At 37.8% G+C, this 19,859-nt stretch overlaps 1 protein-coding gene across 3 annotated transcripts; it reads right to left on the bottom strand.

Annotated features, from left to right (window-relative positions):
• Positions 1–483: 483 nt before the first annotated feature.
• Positions 484–18,122, bottom strand: LOC103708557 (CMP-sialic acid transporter 5-like). Of its 3 annotated transcripts, none has more exons than XM_088710020.1 (16): positions 17,536–18,122; positions 16,831–17,105; positions 15,492–15,608; positions 15,087–15,143; positions 13,106–13,183; positions 12,926–12,970; positions 12,385–12,444; positions 11,972–12,094; positions 11,035–11,112; positions 10,772–10,841; positions 3,578–3,685; positions 3,304–3,437; positions 3,150–3,226; positions 2,678–2,726; positions 2,527–2,590; positions 484–950 (listed from the first exon to the last, which is right to left on the bottom strand). In XM_088710020.1, exons 2-15 carry the CDS (start codon positions 16,996–16,998, stop codon positions 2,540–2,542), a joined length of 1,215 nt encoding a protein of 404 aa, XP_088566146.1. In that variant the 5' UTR covers positions 16,999–17,105; positions 17,536–18,122; the 3' UTR covers positions 484–950; positions 2,527–2,539. The 3 variants fall into 3 exon arrangements, with proteins under 3 accessions (XP_088566146.1, XP_088566148.1, XP_088566147.1); XM_088710022.1 differs by having other exon boundaries at positions 15,492–15,535; positions 17,536–18,050; XM_088710021.1 differs by lacking the exon at positions 15,492–15,608 and having other exon boundaries at positions 17,536–18,049.
• Between the last annotated feature and the right edge of the window lie 1,737 nt (positions 18,123–19,859).

Here is a 19,859-nt window from a genome sequence, read left to right on the forward strand (position 1 = left end):
AAAAAACCTTACGTGGAGGCCTAGAACATGAAAGCTCTATTCCACCTGCTTTCTCCTTCAATAGCAGGTCTTCCACCTTTAAATATTCCAAAGCAGCACAATCCATAATGGCAAGGGGGGGAGACTAAGAAGGATAATGGAGTACACTGACCAATCTACCATCATCAATGGTCCATCTGATGCATATCATCACCACAGAAGCACATATACACATGGCTTTGCAGAAGAATGAGCTATTGCAAGCAGGGACTGGAGCAGAAGATACTTGGCTCTCCTCAGGGAGCACCAAAGATTATTTGGGCATGAATGAATCTCCCAGCAAGCTTGGCCCTCAGGGGGTCTAGCTCAGAGTTTCAAGCGTCTACCAAGTAAACGCATTCTATTGGTACAAGATACCTGATAGAGTTGCCCAAAGAAACATACATGGATGAGAAATATGCCGACATAAAGAATCCAGATATTCCTCTTAGTCACATGAAAGAATTAAGGAAATGTATCTCCAGTTTTTAAATAATAGAAACCGAAAATATGATTACATTCTTGGATTGAGAAACGGAATACAACAGAGGAAAAATGGAGCGCTATGCCTCTCATCTGATCGTTAGGGAATTCCAGTACAAAAAGAATACGCCAGCAGCTGACATTTGTGAACTCTCTGCAGCCTGAACGCAATCTTGAACCACCCCCCCCCCCCCCCCCCCCCCCAAACTTTTCTTGGCAATATCTATCATTCTCCTCATTATCTTGCCCTGAGGAAACCTACGTCATGCAAAAAATATTGCCTGCAACACAGGCTAAAAATATATACATACATATACATATATATGTATGTATGTATGTATATATATATGTATGTTTTTCCTTCGTGATGTCTTTTTTTTTATTATTTCCGTTAAGAACTGGTTCATCTCTAAACCATGCCCCAACAAATGAATCTGTTTCAAAAATACCTGCGATAGGAAAAATTCTTAACTGAATATCTAATCTTTCTACCAATTCAGTAAGTTCAAGATAAGCATAAATAAAGGTTGCAATATGTAGGTGAGGGTTAAAGTAAACATGCCAGTTGGAAATTTCGGCTTACAATTGATGTAGCTACTAGAATAAATATAAAATAATTATCCATGCTGTACTAATACTTTTAGAATATCCATGCTCTATTCATGCTGCACTAATTCACTTCGCCACTGGATTCACAATGTGTCCTATTCCAAAAATTGCTAACATATGGTTTAAGCACCTATCAATACACACCTCATTTTTCACAAAACAGTAATGCTGACCTAGCATGAGTTCATATCAAGCATAGTCAATTTTCAAGCAACAAACACCAGCTGCCCTTTTAGAGGTTTAACTCATAATGCTTTATATTTGACACATGTAGCTACATTTTTAAACTGACTGTGAACCCTAATTTTCATTCTGCATTTTAGGTTCTACTTCATTCTGCTGTTTTAGAACAGTACGTAGTGCCTGAACTCAGGCAATGGATGAGTAAATGCATATAGGATGCTTAAGATTTAAGTAGTTGTTCATATATTAAGGACATATGTTTTAAACATTCTGATTGATTTAGGAATTTATTTGAGAAACAATATGTTCTAGAGATATTATGCACATAATACTGTTAGGACTGTTATTATGTGCATGTTATTAGCTCAAGAATTTATCATTGAATGATGAAAGAGAGTACAATATGAAGAAGGCACTCTAAATCTATGACATGGATCTAGATTTACTTGGTGTTCCACACCAACAATGTGGCCAGAAGCTTCTAGATAGGGAACCAAGCTGTCATCTACATAGGATGTTGGCATAACAAGGAACAAATGATATAGAAGGATGCACCATATCAACCCATAGATCTGGTAGCAAAACGTTTTACATTTGGTTTACAGCAACTTGCACAGGTGCATTCCGCCTCCTTGTTGCCAGATGCTTTCAAGATTTAATCTATCAGTATCATGGTTCTATTTATATCATTTTTGAAATAATTAGTTTGTGCTTCGTTCAGGCTTTGCCCTGTTTACATTTGAACGATCTTAATATTAGTTAATCAAGTAAAATAGTTTTATGTAGAAACCCATTAAATTTGCTGCCCCCTTCTAAAATTTTCTGAAGCAGTTGTCCTCCAATTCCTGCAGTCATATGTTCCCACCTCGTGCACCTATACTTGGATAAGCATGATAGCGATGGTTACTGTTACTCATTGCTAAAATTTTGAGGATACATATCAAGTAAATGCCCTACATGAGAGGAAATTCATTACCATGTTCATACCCTTCTCTCCATCTTAATCTTCTTCTCTTCAATGATCAGAAACTCACATTTTTTTTTAATTGAAGTAGGACAAAGAAAAGGTTCTTAGGTCATATGATTTTTTTAAAAAATTGATGATAGATGTGCATGACAAAAGTTTGAACTTCCTAAATGCATGGATGTGCATGATAGATGTAATAAAGCATTTGAATTATCATATATACATATACATATATATCCCAAAAAATTCAGAATTGGAGGGCATGCCTTAAAAGTAACACTATTTGGGCAGAAGTGGCTCTCTCTCATCAGGTCCAACATGGTGACTAGCCTGAAAGTGAAAATTAACGCGTAAGTTAATCAAAATGGAAAAACTGTTGAACTATATATACACAACAATAGCAAAAATGGCCCTTACATCTTCAGCTGCACCAGCAGTCATATTTATAAAAGAAGCTTCCTTTGACCTGAAAACAGAGACCCCTATGTTACCTTGGGAAAAGGGGAAAATGATAACATGGAAAGCAGCTTATAAATTGGAAAAGCAAAGGTAAAGCATGAACTGCGAACTTCTGAAGTATCAGTAACTATTCAAATTCCTGGTTCTGACTAAAGATAAGTGATACGACTTGCCTGCTAATTACATCAACCTTTGTTTTTACAAAATGAAGTTTGAGATTTATATTAATGAAAAATGCAAGATGAATTATTATGCCGTCTCTAAACTGAGCAATAGTCTACAAACAGAAAAGTATATAGTGTAAGCTAGATAACCTAACCAAATTACGGAACAACAAGAACTAAAAGAATAACCTTAAATACGGTATGACTGATAATCAGATCATCATGAAAAGAGATATCAACAGAATAAAAGAAATCAAAGCACGTACCTAAGATTTTGGACATCCGTCATTTCTAATGTTCCATTTGGTGCCTCATCTTTCACTTTTGCAAGTGGAGAAAAGAACTGATAGAAATTAAGTGTCACTAGTATTTATAAAATAAACACGTAAAATTTTAACAGGTTATGTAGGCAGTAGTCACCTGGTGCATCGATATAAACACTATTGAGATTCCCAAAATAAAATTCATTGTCAATGTATGACCAAACAATGCAGCAGATGCTATCCCAGTAAAAATAGTGGCAACGGTAGATGAATATTTCTTCAGAATTGTGTCTGTCAGCATCATTTAAGTCAATTAAATGGTTAGGCTAGAAGCTCAAAAAATGATCATAGGTTTTGGTCAGAATCATCAAATTTGTTTAGCACAAGCAAGAAATCAACAAACCAAACACAGAATAAGAACTCTAGTTTACCTGCATATTTGAAAAAGAATGAAGAAAGTATGCCCTGTGCCGCATTGTTGCATATGAGAAGCATTGTGGCCTTTGAGCATCCTTGAAGGATGTCAAAACTACCAGGCCCTGAAAACATTTAAGATGCCGCAGCAGATATTGATCAACACATAGTTAAGAGGCACCAGCATAGTTGAATGTGCACAATATTTCAAAAACAACAAGATACAGAAATTCATAATTCATGTAACACAAGCATCAAATATATAGGTATTTTTCAGTTGTCACAAATTGTCTCATCTGCAAATTTTGTGACATCGGAACAAAATATCAGATAAGACTACATGGACAGAGAACTCCAGTATTTATGATGATATCAGGTGTTTTTTTTTATCTCATAACAATTATATGACCAATACTATCTTTAAGGGATGAAACACTGATTCCATTGCTATCTATAAGGGATGAATTCAAGATTTGTTCAGCAAACACAAAGCTTCTCATGCCACATACATAAAGAACAAGAAGACACCAAGCAGGGCTATGAAGAGTTTATTTCGATATTATCTGGACATTTGCCAGGACAGGTAGGCCTCTGGACAGCACAAAGCATGGCACGACAGCCATGTACAATGAAAAATGAAGCACGATGCTTGCAGGAGTCAGAAGTGTTGGCACCTCAGTTTCTGAAGTGTCTTGCTGCAGGTACTTTGTGCAAGTGGTGGCGCTTCAAAACTCAATCATCTCAAGTGCTAAACAACAATTGTCACCATTTTCTTCAATTTCTTTCATGTATTATGCCATGAACAAAATACCATCACTAGTTTAGTCTAGCACTCATCATTTTTTGATATATTTATATGTTATTGTTTACAGAGTTGGATCATACAAAACTATCTTATCGCCAGACATTTTAAAAGTTTGTGTCACATAAGTCTGGACACTTGGAAACTTTGGACCTAAGCCAAGTGTCTATGGTACTCAGGTTCTTTTGCATGAAGCAGATTAATAAGGCTAAACTAAAAGGTGCAAATGGAACTACATAACCCACCTAATAGTTGATAAGAACATCTGATCATATCATATATAGTATTTACTGAAAATGGCATCTAACAACCATACAACACAATGAAGATGTATTAGTTTTTGGCTATATTTGTCTGTTTTATGCGTCAATTAATTTAAAACTTTTGCTATCAGCATAGTCCCACTTTTAATATGAAATTAATTAGGACTCCACGTACATGAGGATCCCTACCCTCATGCGGGGCAGCAGCCTGTGACACATGATGCCTCTCCCCACCGCCCTCTCTCTCTCACACATGCACAGATGTTCCTCTTAAATCGTATAAAAAACTGATGCAGAAGCATCTAGGAGGACTTTAAGTCCAATTGCATGCATTAAGTCCTTTGGACCAGCTTCTTAGTTAATGAGAGCCTAGTCTTTATTTTATGTTATCTTACATTTTGTTTTAAGCTACAGCCAGTAGTTATGTTCCAAGTCATTTATAAAGTCAAGTAACTTGCATGCAACCTTTTTAAAGAACTTGGATGGCTGAGATTTTAATAAAAACTCATGTAATAAAGCACTGTGATGCTAGGGTTCCTAGAGACCTGCTATAGAAGGTCTTCTAAAAAGCACCTTTTTTACTGTCTTATGAAAGATATACAGATCTGAGAATTCCCTTGGGCTCTTTAACCCAGAATCCTTTCGTTCCTAATTCAGTTTTATATTTTCTTTGCTGTAATCTCTTCTGTTCTTGCTGGAATTCTGTTTTTGCTGTGTCACAAACAAACCCTTGTCATGATTCATCTTGAGATTAGTTGAGAAGGCACCTCACATATGGATGCTTCTTTCCAATACTCACATCCCACCAGACTGCCAATGGCACCAGAGACACCTGCCCAATCAAGTAGGTCCCAGGAGACACCTCTCTTGATGATTGGATGCAGCAAATGGATGCATAAATGTAGCCCTGGATGTAGAATTGTATGATAGATTGGTACATTGTCAAGTTCATTTGAATTATCTTGATTGCCAAAAAAATCTGGATTATCTAAAATTTCTCCAGCTTGCATGTAGGAACTTCTAGAAGCATAGTCAAAGAAGTCAGAACTAGTGTTCTTATGAAGCATCAATACTGTTAAAAGTATGCACAAAGTTTCACAAAACTTGTGGCCATTCTAATGGTTAGTTTCATGTCTAGTTTACAGCTTGGTGCATTAATGAAGTTTAAATTTTATGTACAAATGTATGTTGATGAGCTGAGGCACCTATATCCCAATGTCAGCCAACGAATTGAGCTCCAGAGCTGGCTAGTTTCATATATATAACATAGAAAACAAATGCATCTGAGTGTGTGATATGATTTGATCAAGAATCCTATTATAGGATCTCAAATCATATGGCAGTGCAGATTGCATGTATTCAAATCTAGAATCTTTACTGATCATGATCTAAACCAGTTGAAATGCCTAAAACAACAAATCAAATATTTTGGAGGTTTCTTATCTGTGCATCAAATGGGGTTATATGATGAATTACTTTTAAGAGTAATATACAATTATTTAGTTTAATTTGTGGCATAGAAGTATTTTAAGATGTGTAGATAGTGATGAACACTACAGGTTACCAATTTTAAGAGCAATATACAGCAAGTTAAGTTAATTTGTGGCATAGTAGCCGCCACGTCCAGTTTTGGTCTGCGAGTGTTTTAAGATGTGTAGATTGTGGTCAACACGGTGGCTTACCGATCCATGTTGACCACCATGCAAGTTTCTGACCTAGCTTGACTACCATTCTCCATTGTAAGACCACTCAATGATGGGTAAGGAGCTACCGGAACATTTGATATTTGACTCTTTCTTCTTTTCTTTTTTCTTTTTTTTTTGCAGGGTTGGGGGGGTTGGCTGTTAGAGAGAGGTCAAAGAACCTGGGAAGTATTATCAATCAGAAAAATGGGATATCCAATCTAGAGGATCCAATTTGTTAATCATGATATATGCAATATAAAAAATAATAGAATTTGATATATCTTATCTATGCATCTACTTGTTAATAATGGTAAAATGTGATTTATGGTGGAATCCATTTTTTGCCTTCTGTTTTTCTTCCTATCTACCTTTCCTCTTTCTCCTTTTTTTCAAAATAAGTGGCTGATGTCATTATTAGTGACAAGAGATGCTATGCCACCTACCACAGGAGAGGCTGCTACTACAAGTGCCACTAGCGAGGGATGCTATTGTTCGTCAATTGCATGTGGGGCAGCTACTACTATGGCCGTTGATATGGGTTAGGAATTTGGCACCTTAAGTTCCGGGTGCCTGCTGAAGGTAGCATACCACTAGGGTACCGAGACTCCGTACTCCTACCCGCTTTGAGTGTCGGTGTCGAGACATGTACCATATTGACACTCCGTATAGGGTGTACCTATTGAGTACCAGTACGGGACCCAGTACCGAGATTGCTAATCTTGATGGGCACTATATAAAACCTTGATTGTCTGCCTCACATCTTGAGTCTTTTAAAACATTATTGACCAATCACTTGCTTCCAAGTTCCAATCTATCAATTCAGTCTTCACTTATCATGACAGTTATGGCTAATCTCTCTCCCTCTCTACGTACACAAACAAGCACACATGCATTCAATACATACATATAGATGGATGAACTGCTCATAAATTACATAAGGTTTATCAAATAAATTAAATCAATTCATTGCCTTGAGATATCTATGGCCTTAGAATTAAAAATATCACAAGAAATGGAGTCCACTTAGCGACCATAGCCAATCTAACAAGACTTTCTAATCATGTATAAATGGGGATCATCTGCTAATTCCAACATGGGCAAACCAATATGCTTATCTATGTGCATGTATGAAGACATCAAAGCTTCATGGATGTTTGGACTTGAATATTGATGCACAAAAGTGAATACAAGATACATATATTAGTATAGCACTTTGGTATAGAATTTTTTTAGCAAAAAAATCTTTATCAAGTCACACTCTACTTTGGAAGGAGAAAGTGACCGATCAATAAGGAGATGGATGGTTGTGATCCTATAATGTCATTTCTTCCATATTTTCACTCAAGGAGTGCCAAAAAGATCACGAACATGATACTGTAAAATGTTGAAACCCATGGATGTTCAAGTCAGGTTATGTACTGCACGTGTTTTTCAAGGCAATGCCAAAATAGGAAGGAGGTTAATGGAAAGGCTCAAAATAATGACATTATAATGAAAGCTAAACTAAACGCCAAGTTTGGTTCACGATAATGAAAAAGTATCCTGATAAAATTCAAAATGGAATGGGAATAAAAATTAGGGAATAGGAATATCCATCTCTATTCCATTGTTTGAGCACAAAATGCAGGAACGCATAAGAAAGGCATGGCAATTCCATTTGAATATTTCATCTAACCAATTATATTTTAGAATGAAAAAATATATTATTTTTTGAATATATACTAAGGAACAAAACAAGGTTTTAAATAGATATTTAAGGGAGTTTTCAATCAAAATGGCCTCTTTTTACAGATGGCCACTTTTTGATCTTCATTTCAAATTCTGTCTCCATAACCAGTAAAATACTAAATTTACCCTATGACCTCTTGCAAACCACAAAATTGTCATTCATTTGGATCTAATTCAAGGGTAAATCTCAATTTTACCCTTTCAATGTGGTTGAGCCAGTGTATTTCTTTCTCATATTTTTCTTCTTGATTTCCTTCACCCGTTCTTTTCTTTTCCTCAATGGCAAAACCCTCTTATCCTTACCACCATCCCCATCTCCCCCTCCGAAACCCTCTCCTCCTCCCTCTTCTCCTCCAACTTCTTCCATCTTCTCTTTGTTCTTCTTCTCCATCACCATCATTAGTTTCATCTTCAATGGCCTTTGATCTGTGGCGCCACCATGAATAGCTCAACGATGGACCTCTTCTTCAATGCGCTTTGCTTCACTTTCATCGGCATCATCCTCATCTCCCTCCCCTCCTCCCTGACCATGCTTTTGGAGGCTGGTGCTCCATCAATGTCCCAACTTTCTCCAGCTCTAGCCCCCCAAGCGGCACCATCGAGCTTCTCTTCAACCAATTACACCACTTCAAGCTTGTCGGATCACCATCGAAACTTCTGAAACAACATTGGAGGCAGCAACCACCTTATCTCACCCTCCTTCTTGCCCTATAGACAGCCAACATTTGTTGAAGTCGACGCTCCTCATCTTGGATGTGTACATCAAATCAAGAAGCCCTCCAATGCCACCACCATGGCTTAGTTAAGAATATTGAGATTTGAGAGTAAAGATCAAGAAGCCCTCCAATGCCACCACCATGGCTAAGTTAAGAAGATTGAGAGTAAAGAACAATACTGATGAATGACTCAACATCATATAACAACCAGCCACAATTTAAATATTTATTTATTAATATATATATACCAGCTTCTCCCAAAAAATAAAAAATATCAATTCTTAAGCTGATAAAAATTATGAGTTCACTTGGATCGATATAATTTTTATCACTAGAGATGGCAGATATAGTTTTTATCGGCTTAAATTAAACTCATCAAAACTCAATGTGGTACAGCGGTTCAGACATCCAAACATCACTAAAACTCAGGGGTGAGGAAAGAAATGTGGTGGTTATATTACGAAAAAAGTCACTCTTTGACTAATATCGGTAGATAGACGAGGGACGCATACACCAAATGGTGTATCATTATGTTGTGGCCTAAAAAGCTCGTCTCTTTTCGGATGGGGGACAACATTGACTGAAATGTTAGGGGAAGGTGGTGAAAGCAAACATGTTGGAGGTGTTATGGAATTTAATTTGTAAAAGGTGTGTTATCCATGGGTAAGGAGTTAATGGAATTCTTGGTGGAACGCCTGCTATTGTCAATGGACGCTATGGAATGAACTTAAAGTTTCCATGGATGAGCCGAGATGTCAGTTTGCATTGACATCGGACATTGATTGACATAATATCATTCACTAAATAAATTAAAATTTTTATTCAAATCTTTTTAATAAATACTTGGAAGAATTGCTATAGCAAAGAAAATACAATTTCCTTTGTTGCACAAACCAAACATTGAAATGGGAACAAAGCCAGAATTCCCATTCCATTCAATTGTCATTCCATGAACCTAATATACCAAAAAGGAATAGTTGAAATGTTGGATTAGATGCTGGAGAATAATGGTTCCATGATGAACAATCCCATGATCTTGTGGTGGTATAAACTTGAGTTTAGAGCATGGTATGCTGAACCGGCCCGTACTGGCCGGCCGGTTCAGCACATACTGTATCGGTACCGGCCGTAGCCGGTACGGTTCATCTATGAAAAATGGTTCCGGCCCGAAAGCGGTACAAGCTCGGTACCTGTGCAAACCGGACTAGTTCGCACTGGTACGCGCGCTTTGGGCAGGGCGCTTGCACACGGTTCCCCGCACTCGGATTCGCGCCCGCCCACGGTTCTCCGCGCTTGGAACCGCTGCCCCGTGCGATGGGCAACGCGCCCGCGCGGGCCATTAATGCCACTCTGTGGCATTTAACGCAGCGCGCACGGACGCGCGCGGTTCCCCACGCTCGAAAACACGCCCACATGGGGCAGCATGCGCGCTGCCCCGCACGGGTCATTAATGCCATAGAGTGGCATTAAATGCCACTCTGTAGCATTTAACGCAGCGCATGTGCGCGTTCGCCCGCGCACACACGTCCGCGCGGGTCTGTTGGCCAGTTCGGTACCGGTTCAAATCAGTTCGAACCGGAACCATACCAGTCCGGTAGGCGACCGGTACGCCTACTGGTACCGATACGGCGTACCTTGGTTTAGAGTATAATGTCAGAAATAATTAAGAGAAAGAGAATCAACGTGATGCATAGAAGTTTATAATGGTAGGAAAAATGCAGATTGGGGTCACACATCTTAAATTAAACCATTGAGCATGTATAGCACATCAAGATGCTAAGTTGAATCTTGGAAAGGAATCGTACCCCAATAAGACATTTGCCACATAAAAATTCCGTGTATCTAGACAGACGGGCTCAAAACCATGACTACCAAAGATAATTTCCTTGTTTCTCATGAAAAATTAAACAAATTGTTTATATTACATACACTATGCATATAGCCATTAACTTTGATATTGATTTCAATCAACCAGGATGCTCCCAGAGTGACTGATTTATGAGTCAAGATTGGGTACCTTTGAAAATGGCAGTTCCTATGATGGCAAGAAAGTTGAATATTGCTCCATAACCATATAAAAATAAGTTCTGCAAATGGTGTGAGAGAAAATCAGATGGTCTGTACATACAATCATCATATAATTAATGATGGGATCCTACTTTGAAAGAAGAGGCCAATATCTTTTATCAGTAGATACAAGTATTCAAGCACAAGATGAATCATCTAGTATCATTTTAAAACCTTATTAGCAAGCAAGTGCATTCAGAGGCAAAGCATCACCTGAAGATATATACTTGTCTCGAATTGGCTTTTTAAAGCATACTCATTGTAAACTGAGGCCAATGATGGAACAGTGACCTGACATTCAATATTACCAAGTCAATATTTATGGCAGCTTAACAAGAATATATTGCCTCTAGCAAAGTCAGTAGCCCTTATTTCAGTTCAAATTAGCAAGTTACTTCATTAAAGCACGTAAGAACCATTCATTCATTCTAAGGCATTTGGGCTACAAAATCATTTGGAATATAAGCCCAACATTTTTCTTGACCAGATAATAACCATGTTGAAATACATTATAATACTACAATGATGTCAAAACTATAAGCTCATCCTGCATTGGACTAACAAGATGTCAAATATGTTGAAATTTTTTTAAGAAAATTACTTATATGCTTTCCAAATTTGCCAACTTTCTAATCAAACAAACAAAAGGAAAACCAGATTTTTTAAGAAAAATAAGTCTTCCAATCAATTTTACATCCAACTGAACATACCCTGAATTGAGCTTGCAGTTTTTTCCAAAAAAGAAATAAGATAAATTTTAATTACTCAGAATTTGTATAGCAATTTTAATTTAAAAACTTGGTGTCAAATAAGCATGTCGATGCACCTAAGAAGATTCAAAATGAGAGGGCTAATTCAAACTTCAAAAAAACAGTCCAAGATAAATAGATTTAGACAATGTGAAAAAAATGTACTGACTATTACACAGGAAAAATGTGCAGCAAAACCACGAATGAGCCATAATGAGAATGTCAATATCATAGAATCATTTCCCAAGTTCTATATCCAATCACCGGTCAGTAGCTCAGAACAAACAAACAACTGAAAAAAATGGCCACATCCTTGTCGAGTTCGCATGCATGGAATGCTCGACATAAATCTGAACAAACCAAGATTCAAAAAAATAAATGACATAGTTGATAGAGCTTACAAAAACTATTGTATATATGTATGCAACCGTTGCAACTGGAACACCAAGTGCAGTAGCACCCTCAGGCAGTGACCGGAGCTGATTAACACTGATTCCAATTAGCAAAAGTGCAAGAGCCTCCCACTGCCATCAACAAAGAGAATCATGGGGAGAAGAATAATGGGAAAAATAGTCAAGATTAAACTATTGGCAATGCATATCACAACAGATACTATGTAGAATGAAGAACTAACAGATATCAGCATAACTCAACTCATTGCAAAACTTGCTCATAACAAGCCCTGATAGATATCAGCACAGCATATAACATCTAAATTTTCATCCAAGAATACCTGGCCATTTTTACTCTTCATATGCTTCGCCAATTAAGATAGTAATTAGGAGAACAGAGCTCATCTCAAACTCAAACTTACCTGAATTATGGAAAAGCGCCTTCTCATTATGATCTTTAAGAGGACAGCTATTACCAAAACCTGCAGGAATTCAGCCAAAACTAAACACTCATCAGTTATGTGCTTCTCTAAAAGTTCAGGTTTCAGAATGCAACAACAATCAACAGAATGAAGAGGATCGAACGATGCAGCATGCAATATAAGGATCAGATCTTTAAAAAAAGCACATACTAATCACCAGACACAAAATGAAAAAATATGCACTTGAAAATCAGCTATTAGCTTAGTAAGAGAATGAACATCATAAGTTGTCCATGATATTTTATGACGGAATAACAGAAAGCCAGTATCCACAAAAAAAAATGAAAGAATATCAAACATGCACCATTGTAAGGAACATGGGAATAAAAATATAAATGTCAAACTATATAGTCATATACAAAACCTGAAATTAGCTGTTGGAAAGACTATATCTCAACTCATGTTTCTCAATAGTTTTTCAGGGGCAAAAATCTTCATATAAAATTAGATCAGGAATTGAGAAAAATATACAAAACAATACCTTCAGGTTGCTCAACATTTTCACAGTAGCTGGATTGAAGTATAACTGCATAGAAAGGTAATTAATCAGATAAGCATTCAAATTTGATATCAAATCTCCACCATTATCAATCATCCACAATAGAGATTGAATAAAGTGTTGGGCAAAAAAATGCTGGCACAGCTGAATCTAGACTTATACCTGCATGATAAACTTTAGATAATTGTTGATGGCATACAGAAGAGCGGGAACAGCAAGAAGAGCATTATTGCGAGCTGCCTGTAAAAGAATAACATAGCATAACCTGATAGTCAGATGGTATCACTGATATGTGACATGCAAAAGGCATAAACATTAGAAGGTGTCCTAAACTTTAGATACAAAATTCCAGCATGCCAAAAATTAAAAAAAAGAGTTAAAAGTAAAAAAGGAAAAACAGAAGCAAATTGCAATATGAATGCTGCAAAGATGGCAAGAATGAGCAACCATTGTAGCAGCCAGATCATCTAATAGGACACAAAATTGAAACTTGCAGTCAAGGTCTGCTGAACCGGCTCGTACCGGCCGGTTCAGCCAGTACCGAACTGATCCAATTCGGACTTAAAAAACGGTTCGGGCGCCTATGAGGCCGGAACCAGCCGGTACTAGATACGTACCGGATGGAACCGTCCAGGGCCGGAACCAGCCGGTACTAGATACGTACCGGACGGAACCGGACGGTTCCATCCGGTACAGCTAGGAACCGGTGCGAACCGGTTGGTTCGCACCGGTTCGCCATAATGCACGCGCGCTATGTTATGCAGACCGATTCCGTACCGGTCCGAATCGGTTCGATAGGCGACCCGGTATGCCTACCGGTACCGATTCAGTATACCTTGCTTGCAATACCTTGAAGGACTGGCCCTCTTTTGCTTTCTTTATTATTATCTTTCTCTAGTATAACAATGATCTTTTTTCGGGGGAAGGTGGGGAGGGGGCGATAAGGGAGAGGAACAATAAGTCAAAAAACTCGATTTAACATGTTCACTTTTAGGTGAATAAAAAAGGATGCACATGCTTCTTTATCACCTCTCTTGATAACAAGGATCTAAAGCACAAGGACAAAGCAGCATAAAATGGAAAACTTGATGACAATTAAATTTGATGTTATGTTTCAGAAAAGGAATTATCATCAATTTAATGTTAATATATGGCCACCAAAGGTCCAAAACTCCTTAATCATTATATTAAGAGATGAATTGTTACAAGCAGTTCAAATGAAGAAAATCAAGGACCAATACAATATGTATTGACAATATAAATCATATAAATATAAAACACACCATTCTTCACATATTCCTTTCTCCTGTTTGTAATGGCTAGTTGCTTAATAAAGTTAAAACTCAAATTGAGAAAAAAGATAAGATGCCTATATGGAAGCACATTTTTGGGTAAAAAGAATTGTCCCATATATATATGTGTGTGTGTGTACATATGTGTGTATATTTGTATATAAAGTTACAACTAATATAACTTTTATAGAGTTACACTCTTTTTTGAATTGGATGATGGGGGTTCTACATCGGTGATCCAAGCCGTTGAATGTGATCTACTGCCTCCAAATTTGCTTGCACATCAAAAACAATCTGAAATGGCAATCCCTAGCCTATGCATCAAGTCGTCAAAAATTAGACAGTTTAAATAACACAAAAAAATTGACCACTTGATGCGTAGGCTAGGGATCTCCAAATTACATGACTTTTGCTGTGTAAGCAGTTTAAAGCTAGTAGATCATATCCAATGACTCGAATAATTGATGTAGGACCCCCATCATCCAATACAAAAGAGGGTGTAGCTTTATAAGAGTTACATTATATGTAAATTCATCCTAACTGTATATATACATATACATATAGATGCATGCATGCATACATACATACATACATATATATGTGTGTGTGTGTGCATATATACATATATATACAAATATACATACATACATATATATACACACACACACACACACATGTATGTTGTAAGATTACGAATGAAGGCAATCATAACTAACCAAATGAATATGGAAAAAAATGAAAATGATACGAAAGTCTACAAGCACAAAGCCTGAAGATGAAGATATGATATCGATAATGTAAAGGTTGTATCAACATGATATCTTTATTTTAACATGCAAAAATAGTCTTGCCTGAATGAATGTAGAAACTGAGAGTAGGGGTTTCTCTCCAACCTTCTGATGCCTAGCCTGTGAAGTCACAAAGGCAGCTAATCTTAGAAATGCATATCTGAAAAAAATTAATTCACTGCTATGGAATATTCTTGCTAGCTTTGCATCTCGTATTGAGCTTGAGACACTAGTAGAGATGGGTATAACCATACAGCCAGACCCAAAACCATTACACTACCATACAGGCTACCCTCTTCATATGGGTCAATTCATCATGCAACAATATTGACTATCTATTTGAGAATGCGGCAAGTAGGTTCAAATGTAAGCCGATGCACAAGAGCATATGCTGCAGTGCAGATAAAACCAACATGCCAACGAATCAACAATAAGAATTATGAAGACAATAATAGCATTAACACAAACCTGGAACAATAGCATGACAACGGCAAAGAGAACCTTTGCAGCCTCTGTCAAAAAGTTAACACTGATGGGATTAAACATGAATTTCCCATCCACCTTAGACATATAAACTAAAATTGGCTGCAGCAAATAGAAAATGTTGTTAAGTGCAATCAAGTTCAGACATTTTTCAGAATGAATTATAAAAAAAAAAAAGAAGAAAACTAAAATTTTCAAAATTCTGCACGTTTTCTCATAGTTTTCTAGATACAATGGTTTTGTCTTGGGACTGCTAGGCCATGAACCACTGGTTAATAGTTTATAAAGAAAATATCGAATTTTAATAGTTTTTCAGCATTTGCATGGTATGCATTTGGGCAATTTTACAGAAAATATGTCATGTTTGTCCTCTAAAAAATGTACAAGTTAAAATTTTACAATTTTCCTGAAAATAAAATGCATATTACAAATGGATCATAGATCAAAAGGTTTTTCTAATTTTTCCAAAAGCATGAGATTTTTCCCAGACCAATTTCATTATAGAGAGACTCCCTTGAAAATTGATCTAGGTCTCATTAGGGGCTATGGATCAGGTAAAATTTACTTAAAACTCCTATTTCTGGATCTAATTATAGTCACTGCATGTAAAGATCTTGTCTTTGAATCCAAGAACCGCTTCTAATCTTGTGGTATGTCTTCTCTGGTACGCGAATGAGATGCATCTCTTTTTTACAGGCACACCATGTAAAGATGAAATATCATGGAAGAATGTATTACGCCAAAGAGAGGAGCATAAAGGTCATCTTTTATTTCATTTCCTCAAGTTTTGCTGAAGGCTTAGAACCAGTTGTTTAGATCAAGTAGTAGCATTCCAAACATCCAGATCAGCCTTTTCAATATATGTAAGGGTCACGCCATTCCAACTGATGGATAAAAAGGATTGTTTCGATATCTAGAGAAATGAGAGATATACGTACAAGCATCCTTGTAAGGTACACTTCTTTGAGTTTACATAACATAAACCTTTATGGTAGTCCTCTAGGACAGTTTTATTCAACAACATCATCTGGACAAAAGAACATTAACATTGAATTTGAAATGTCATCAGAGGGTCTCTTTTGAAGATTCTTTTGTATAAAAGCCTGTTTTGCAAATTCAATTAAGGAGGCATGAGCGGTTAAGCCACAGAAAGGGACAATGAAAGTTCTCTTGGAAAGAAAGTTAACTTGAGACTTCTGATTTACAACCAAGAAAACAAGAGAAATCATAAGGTACACAAGATTAGTTCAAATTAGACATCTTGCTCCTTTATTTTGTTTTCAAAAGAAAAGTGAACAAATAAAGATTATTCAATGTAAATCACCTGCAGGCCAACCAAAATGCAGTCACCTACAACGAGAAGGATGTTGAGAGCACGAGCCTTTGATGATATCTTGCTTCTATGCCTGTCGTATGCCCTTGACACAGTTCTGGTGCCTGGGGAAAGCAATTTGGAATGGCAGACACTGCATTCTATCATCCCGTTTTTCATCTCCGCAGGAAGCCTTTCCCAACTAAAAGATGCAACTACAGTACTGAAAGATCAAAAAAATTGAAGCTCCGATGGTAACGGTGACGTCAGAGAAAACCCCCAGACACCTGACCACAAGAGATTATAGTACCAGTTAGAGACAGCCGGAGAATACGTTAAATATAATAACAGGAAAAACAATCAACAGGAGAAACCTATATAAGCTCGGAGTCGAAAACATAAATTTGTAATGAAAGAACAAGTGACCTAGATTACATTCCAGAGCTTCTAATGTTACCAATCGGTGCTGAAAAAAATCCTCAAAACAGAAACCAAAAAGATACTTTAGGGGAAAAAAAAAGTTGAATTTTTGAACTGACAGCACAAACAATAAACCATTTCAAATTCAAATTAGTCTACTCTCCTTCGTCACAACTCAAGCATTTACCCACGGAATATAGAATGTCCAAAGATACCAAGAAACGGCCAAGAAACCCTCAACAACGACCTTCCAAACCGACAACCGAACTGAAATTGGAACAAAGAAGTGAAACTCACCATGATCGCAGATCCAGATCTATCAATACCACAGATCTCCACCTCAAAGAGCCCAATTCAGCACTTCTGACCAAACTCCAACACCTGCTAATCCGAAACCAGATCTAATCCGACGGGTACGAACCTAAAACCCAATTCCGGAATCCCGCATTCGCCTTTCACCGCGTCGAGGCGCCGAGATCTCTCCCTCCCCCGCTTCCCCGATCCACGCCCGATCCGCGCCGACACCTCCACGGATCTGGCCGAGCTCGCGGCAACGAGATCGAGGATCGAAGAAGATATCGAAGAGATCGGAGCGGGCGGGAGAGAGAAGAGACGCGGGCGGTGGACGCGGGCGAGGAGTTTGGCAGCGGTGGGAAGGCGTTTCGGTTTATTTATAATTTATAGGTGCCGCGTCTCTTTTGCTTACAATTCACAGCACAGTCTTCGTCCTTTCATTTCTTTCTCGTTTTTTTTTTTTTTTTTCCGGTTCTTCGCCGGCGCTTTGCTTGGTTTCTCCTGCGTTTGTTGCGCTGGAAGCGAGCCTCGCTGAAATTTTCGTAAAAAGAAGAGTGAAGAAGCGGAGTTCCTATAATGCCCTTAACAATGCATGGCCGGGGGCTGGGTTTTTTGTGTGATATTGTGATTGGATGAGGGTGAATCTGGAACGTGATTTTTTGGCTGCCGACTTCTGCTGTTGGGCTCATGTTTGGTGTGATTCATCAAGCTGGAAATTTGGGCAAGGAGTTCGTTGAAATATTAAATATTTAAAAAATATGCACATCTTAAACTGCAAAATACTGCATAATTTTTTATATTTATATGTGATAGTCATCGAGTGTTTGCAGTGTAAATTGTATACAGTAAAAAACTGAACCTGACTGTAGTTATCAAGGCCAAAGTTTTTGGTGGTGGCAGTGATGCTGATAGCTGCTAGTTCTAGAATCGAACTGGGCTGAGTCTAGCTTGATACGAAATTTATCTATTTTCATGTATATAAAATTCTAGATTTAAATTAAGCTATTCACTTATCAAGTATTTGTGCACGGATGGTATCGGTCGGTCACCAAATTACGAAACATTTTGATACAGCTTTGATTGTCTAATTATATACATGAATTTGCATGAGGATATTCTCGTCCTTGGACACTAAAGCACCTGCAAAATGGTGTTTTAATTTATAAAGGCAGTATGCAGTTGACGTAGGCAAGACAAGATTAATGTCAAAAACCCACTCACTTCTAGTTGTATGATGGAAGAATGGATTTGTCATGCTACCTCTTCTGCCAAAATTCATGGTGTCACGCGTAGTTTGAAGACTTCATGGTAGGTAGGAGGTTATCTACCTCATTTCTGGGATGCAGGACCGGTTCTTGGGTCAAAGGGCATGGAAAAAGTTAGGATTAGCCTGACAACGCAGCCTGGATTAAAGTAAAACTAAGTAGTGCTACAGTAGAATAGATCAATCTAAGAACACCGCGCAGCAACAACGACATATTTGCACCGACTCGCATATCAGTCGTATAACTATTTTGTGTGAGACTTATGTTAGCATTGGCGCAAGAGCCAATAAACTGGACCGGTCCACTAGATCGGCACAGTCATTGTGGCCCAAAAAAAAAATATATATATATTATCAGACGTGCTGTGCAGGCTATGGCCGGAGCTCTAATTATCGGGATGCATTGAATCAATGATTTAAGGGGTCGCTTGTTGGCCTGCCATGCATGGGATGCACCACCACGGCCACCCTTTTTCTCTGCTTTCTTCTTTCTTGGTTAAAGAGAGATTCTGTTGTCTCCTATGCGAGGTGGGTATTAGGTGCGGGTCGCATCCTTCTCGAGAGGGACTCGACTGCGGTAATCGAGTGGATTTGGGGAGAGGGGTGCTCAGTTGAGGACCGGCCGTTGCTCCATGATATTCATAGGGCATTGGGGAAGGCTGACTCCTACCAGGCCACGCACGTATATCGGGAGGCGAACGGTGCTGCAAATTGGGTTGCTTCCTTTGCTGCTCATCACTCGGAAGGCTTTTTTTGGATAGACCATGTGGTTGTGCCTATGCCTTTGCGCAGCATTTTGTTTTCTGATTTTGTTGGCCCTCTTCACACTCGTCAGGTGTGAGCCACCGATGTACCAAAAAAAAAAAGAAAGAGACTCTGTTCTCTCTTCCTCTCTTCTTTCTGTCTCTTTCCTATTTTTTCTCTCTCTACTGAATTTTCTCTCTACTCTTTCTAGAGATGATAGATCCCATAATATTTTCTGAACTATTGTTATATTGATTAGATTATGATATATATGTTATTTTGTAAAAAGAACTTTGATATGTATCATATTTGAACTCTC

Source organism: Phoenix dactylifera, chromosome 13 (genome assembly GCF_051530095.1).
Source record: "Phoenix dactylifera cultivar Ajwa chromosome 13, Ajwa_hap1_PhDact_Kaust_v1.1, whole genome shotgun sequence".
Lineage (NCBI taxonomy): Eukaryota > Viridiplantae > Streptophyta > Magnoliopsida > Arecales > Arecaceae > Phoenix > Phoenix dactylifera.

Excerpts from the sequence above, each read along its gene's own strand:
- LOC103708557 (XM_088710020.1), bottom strand. The coding sequence starts at position 16,998 with ATGAAAAACGGGATGATAGAATGCAGTGTCTGCCATTCCAAATTGCTT. Across the intron at positions 12,095-12,384 it reads GGCGCTTTTCCATAATTCAG|TGGGAGGCTCTTGCACTTTT; the intron begins GTAAGTTTGAGT and ends TGTTGATGGCAG. Across the intron at positions 2,727-3,149 it reads ACGGATGTCCAAAATCTTAG|GTCAAAGGAAGCTTCTTTTA; the intron begins GTACGTGCTTTG and ends CTCTGTTTTCAG.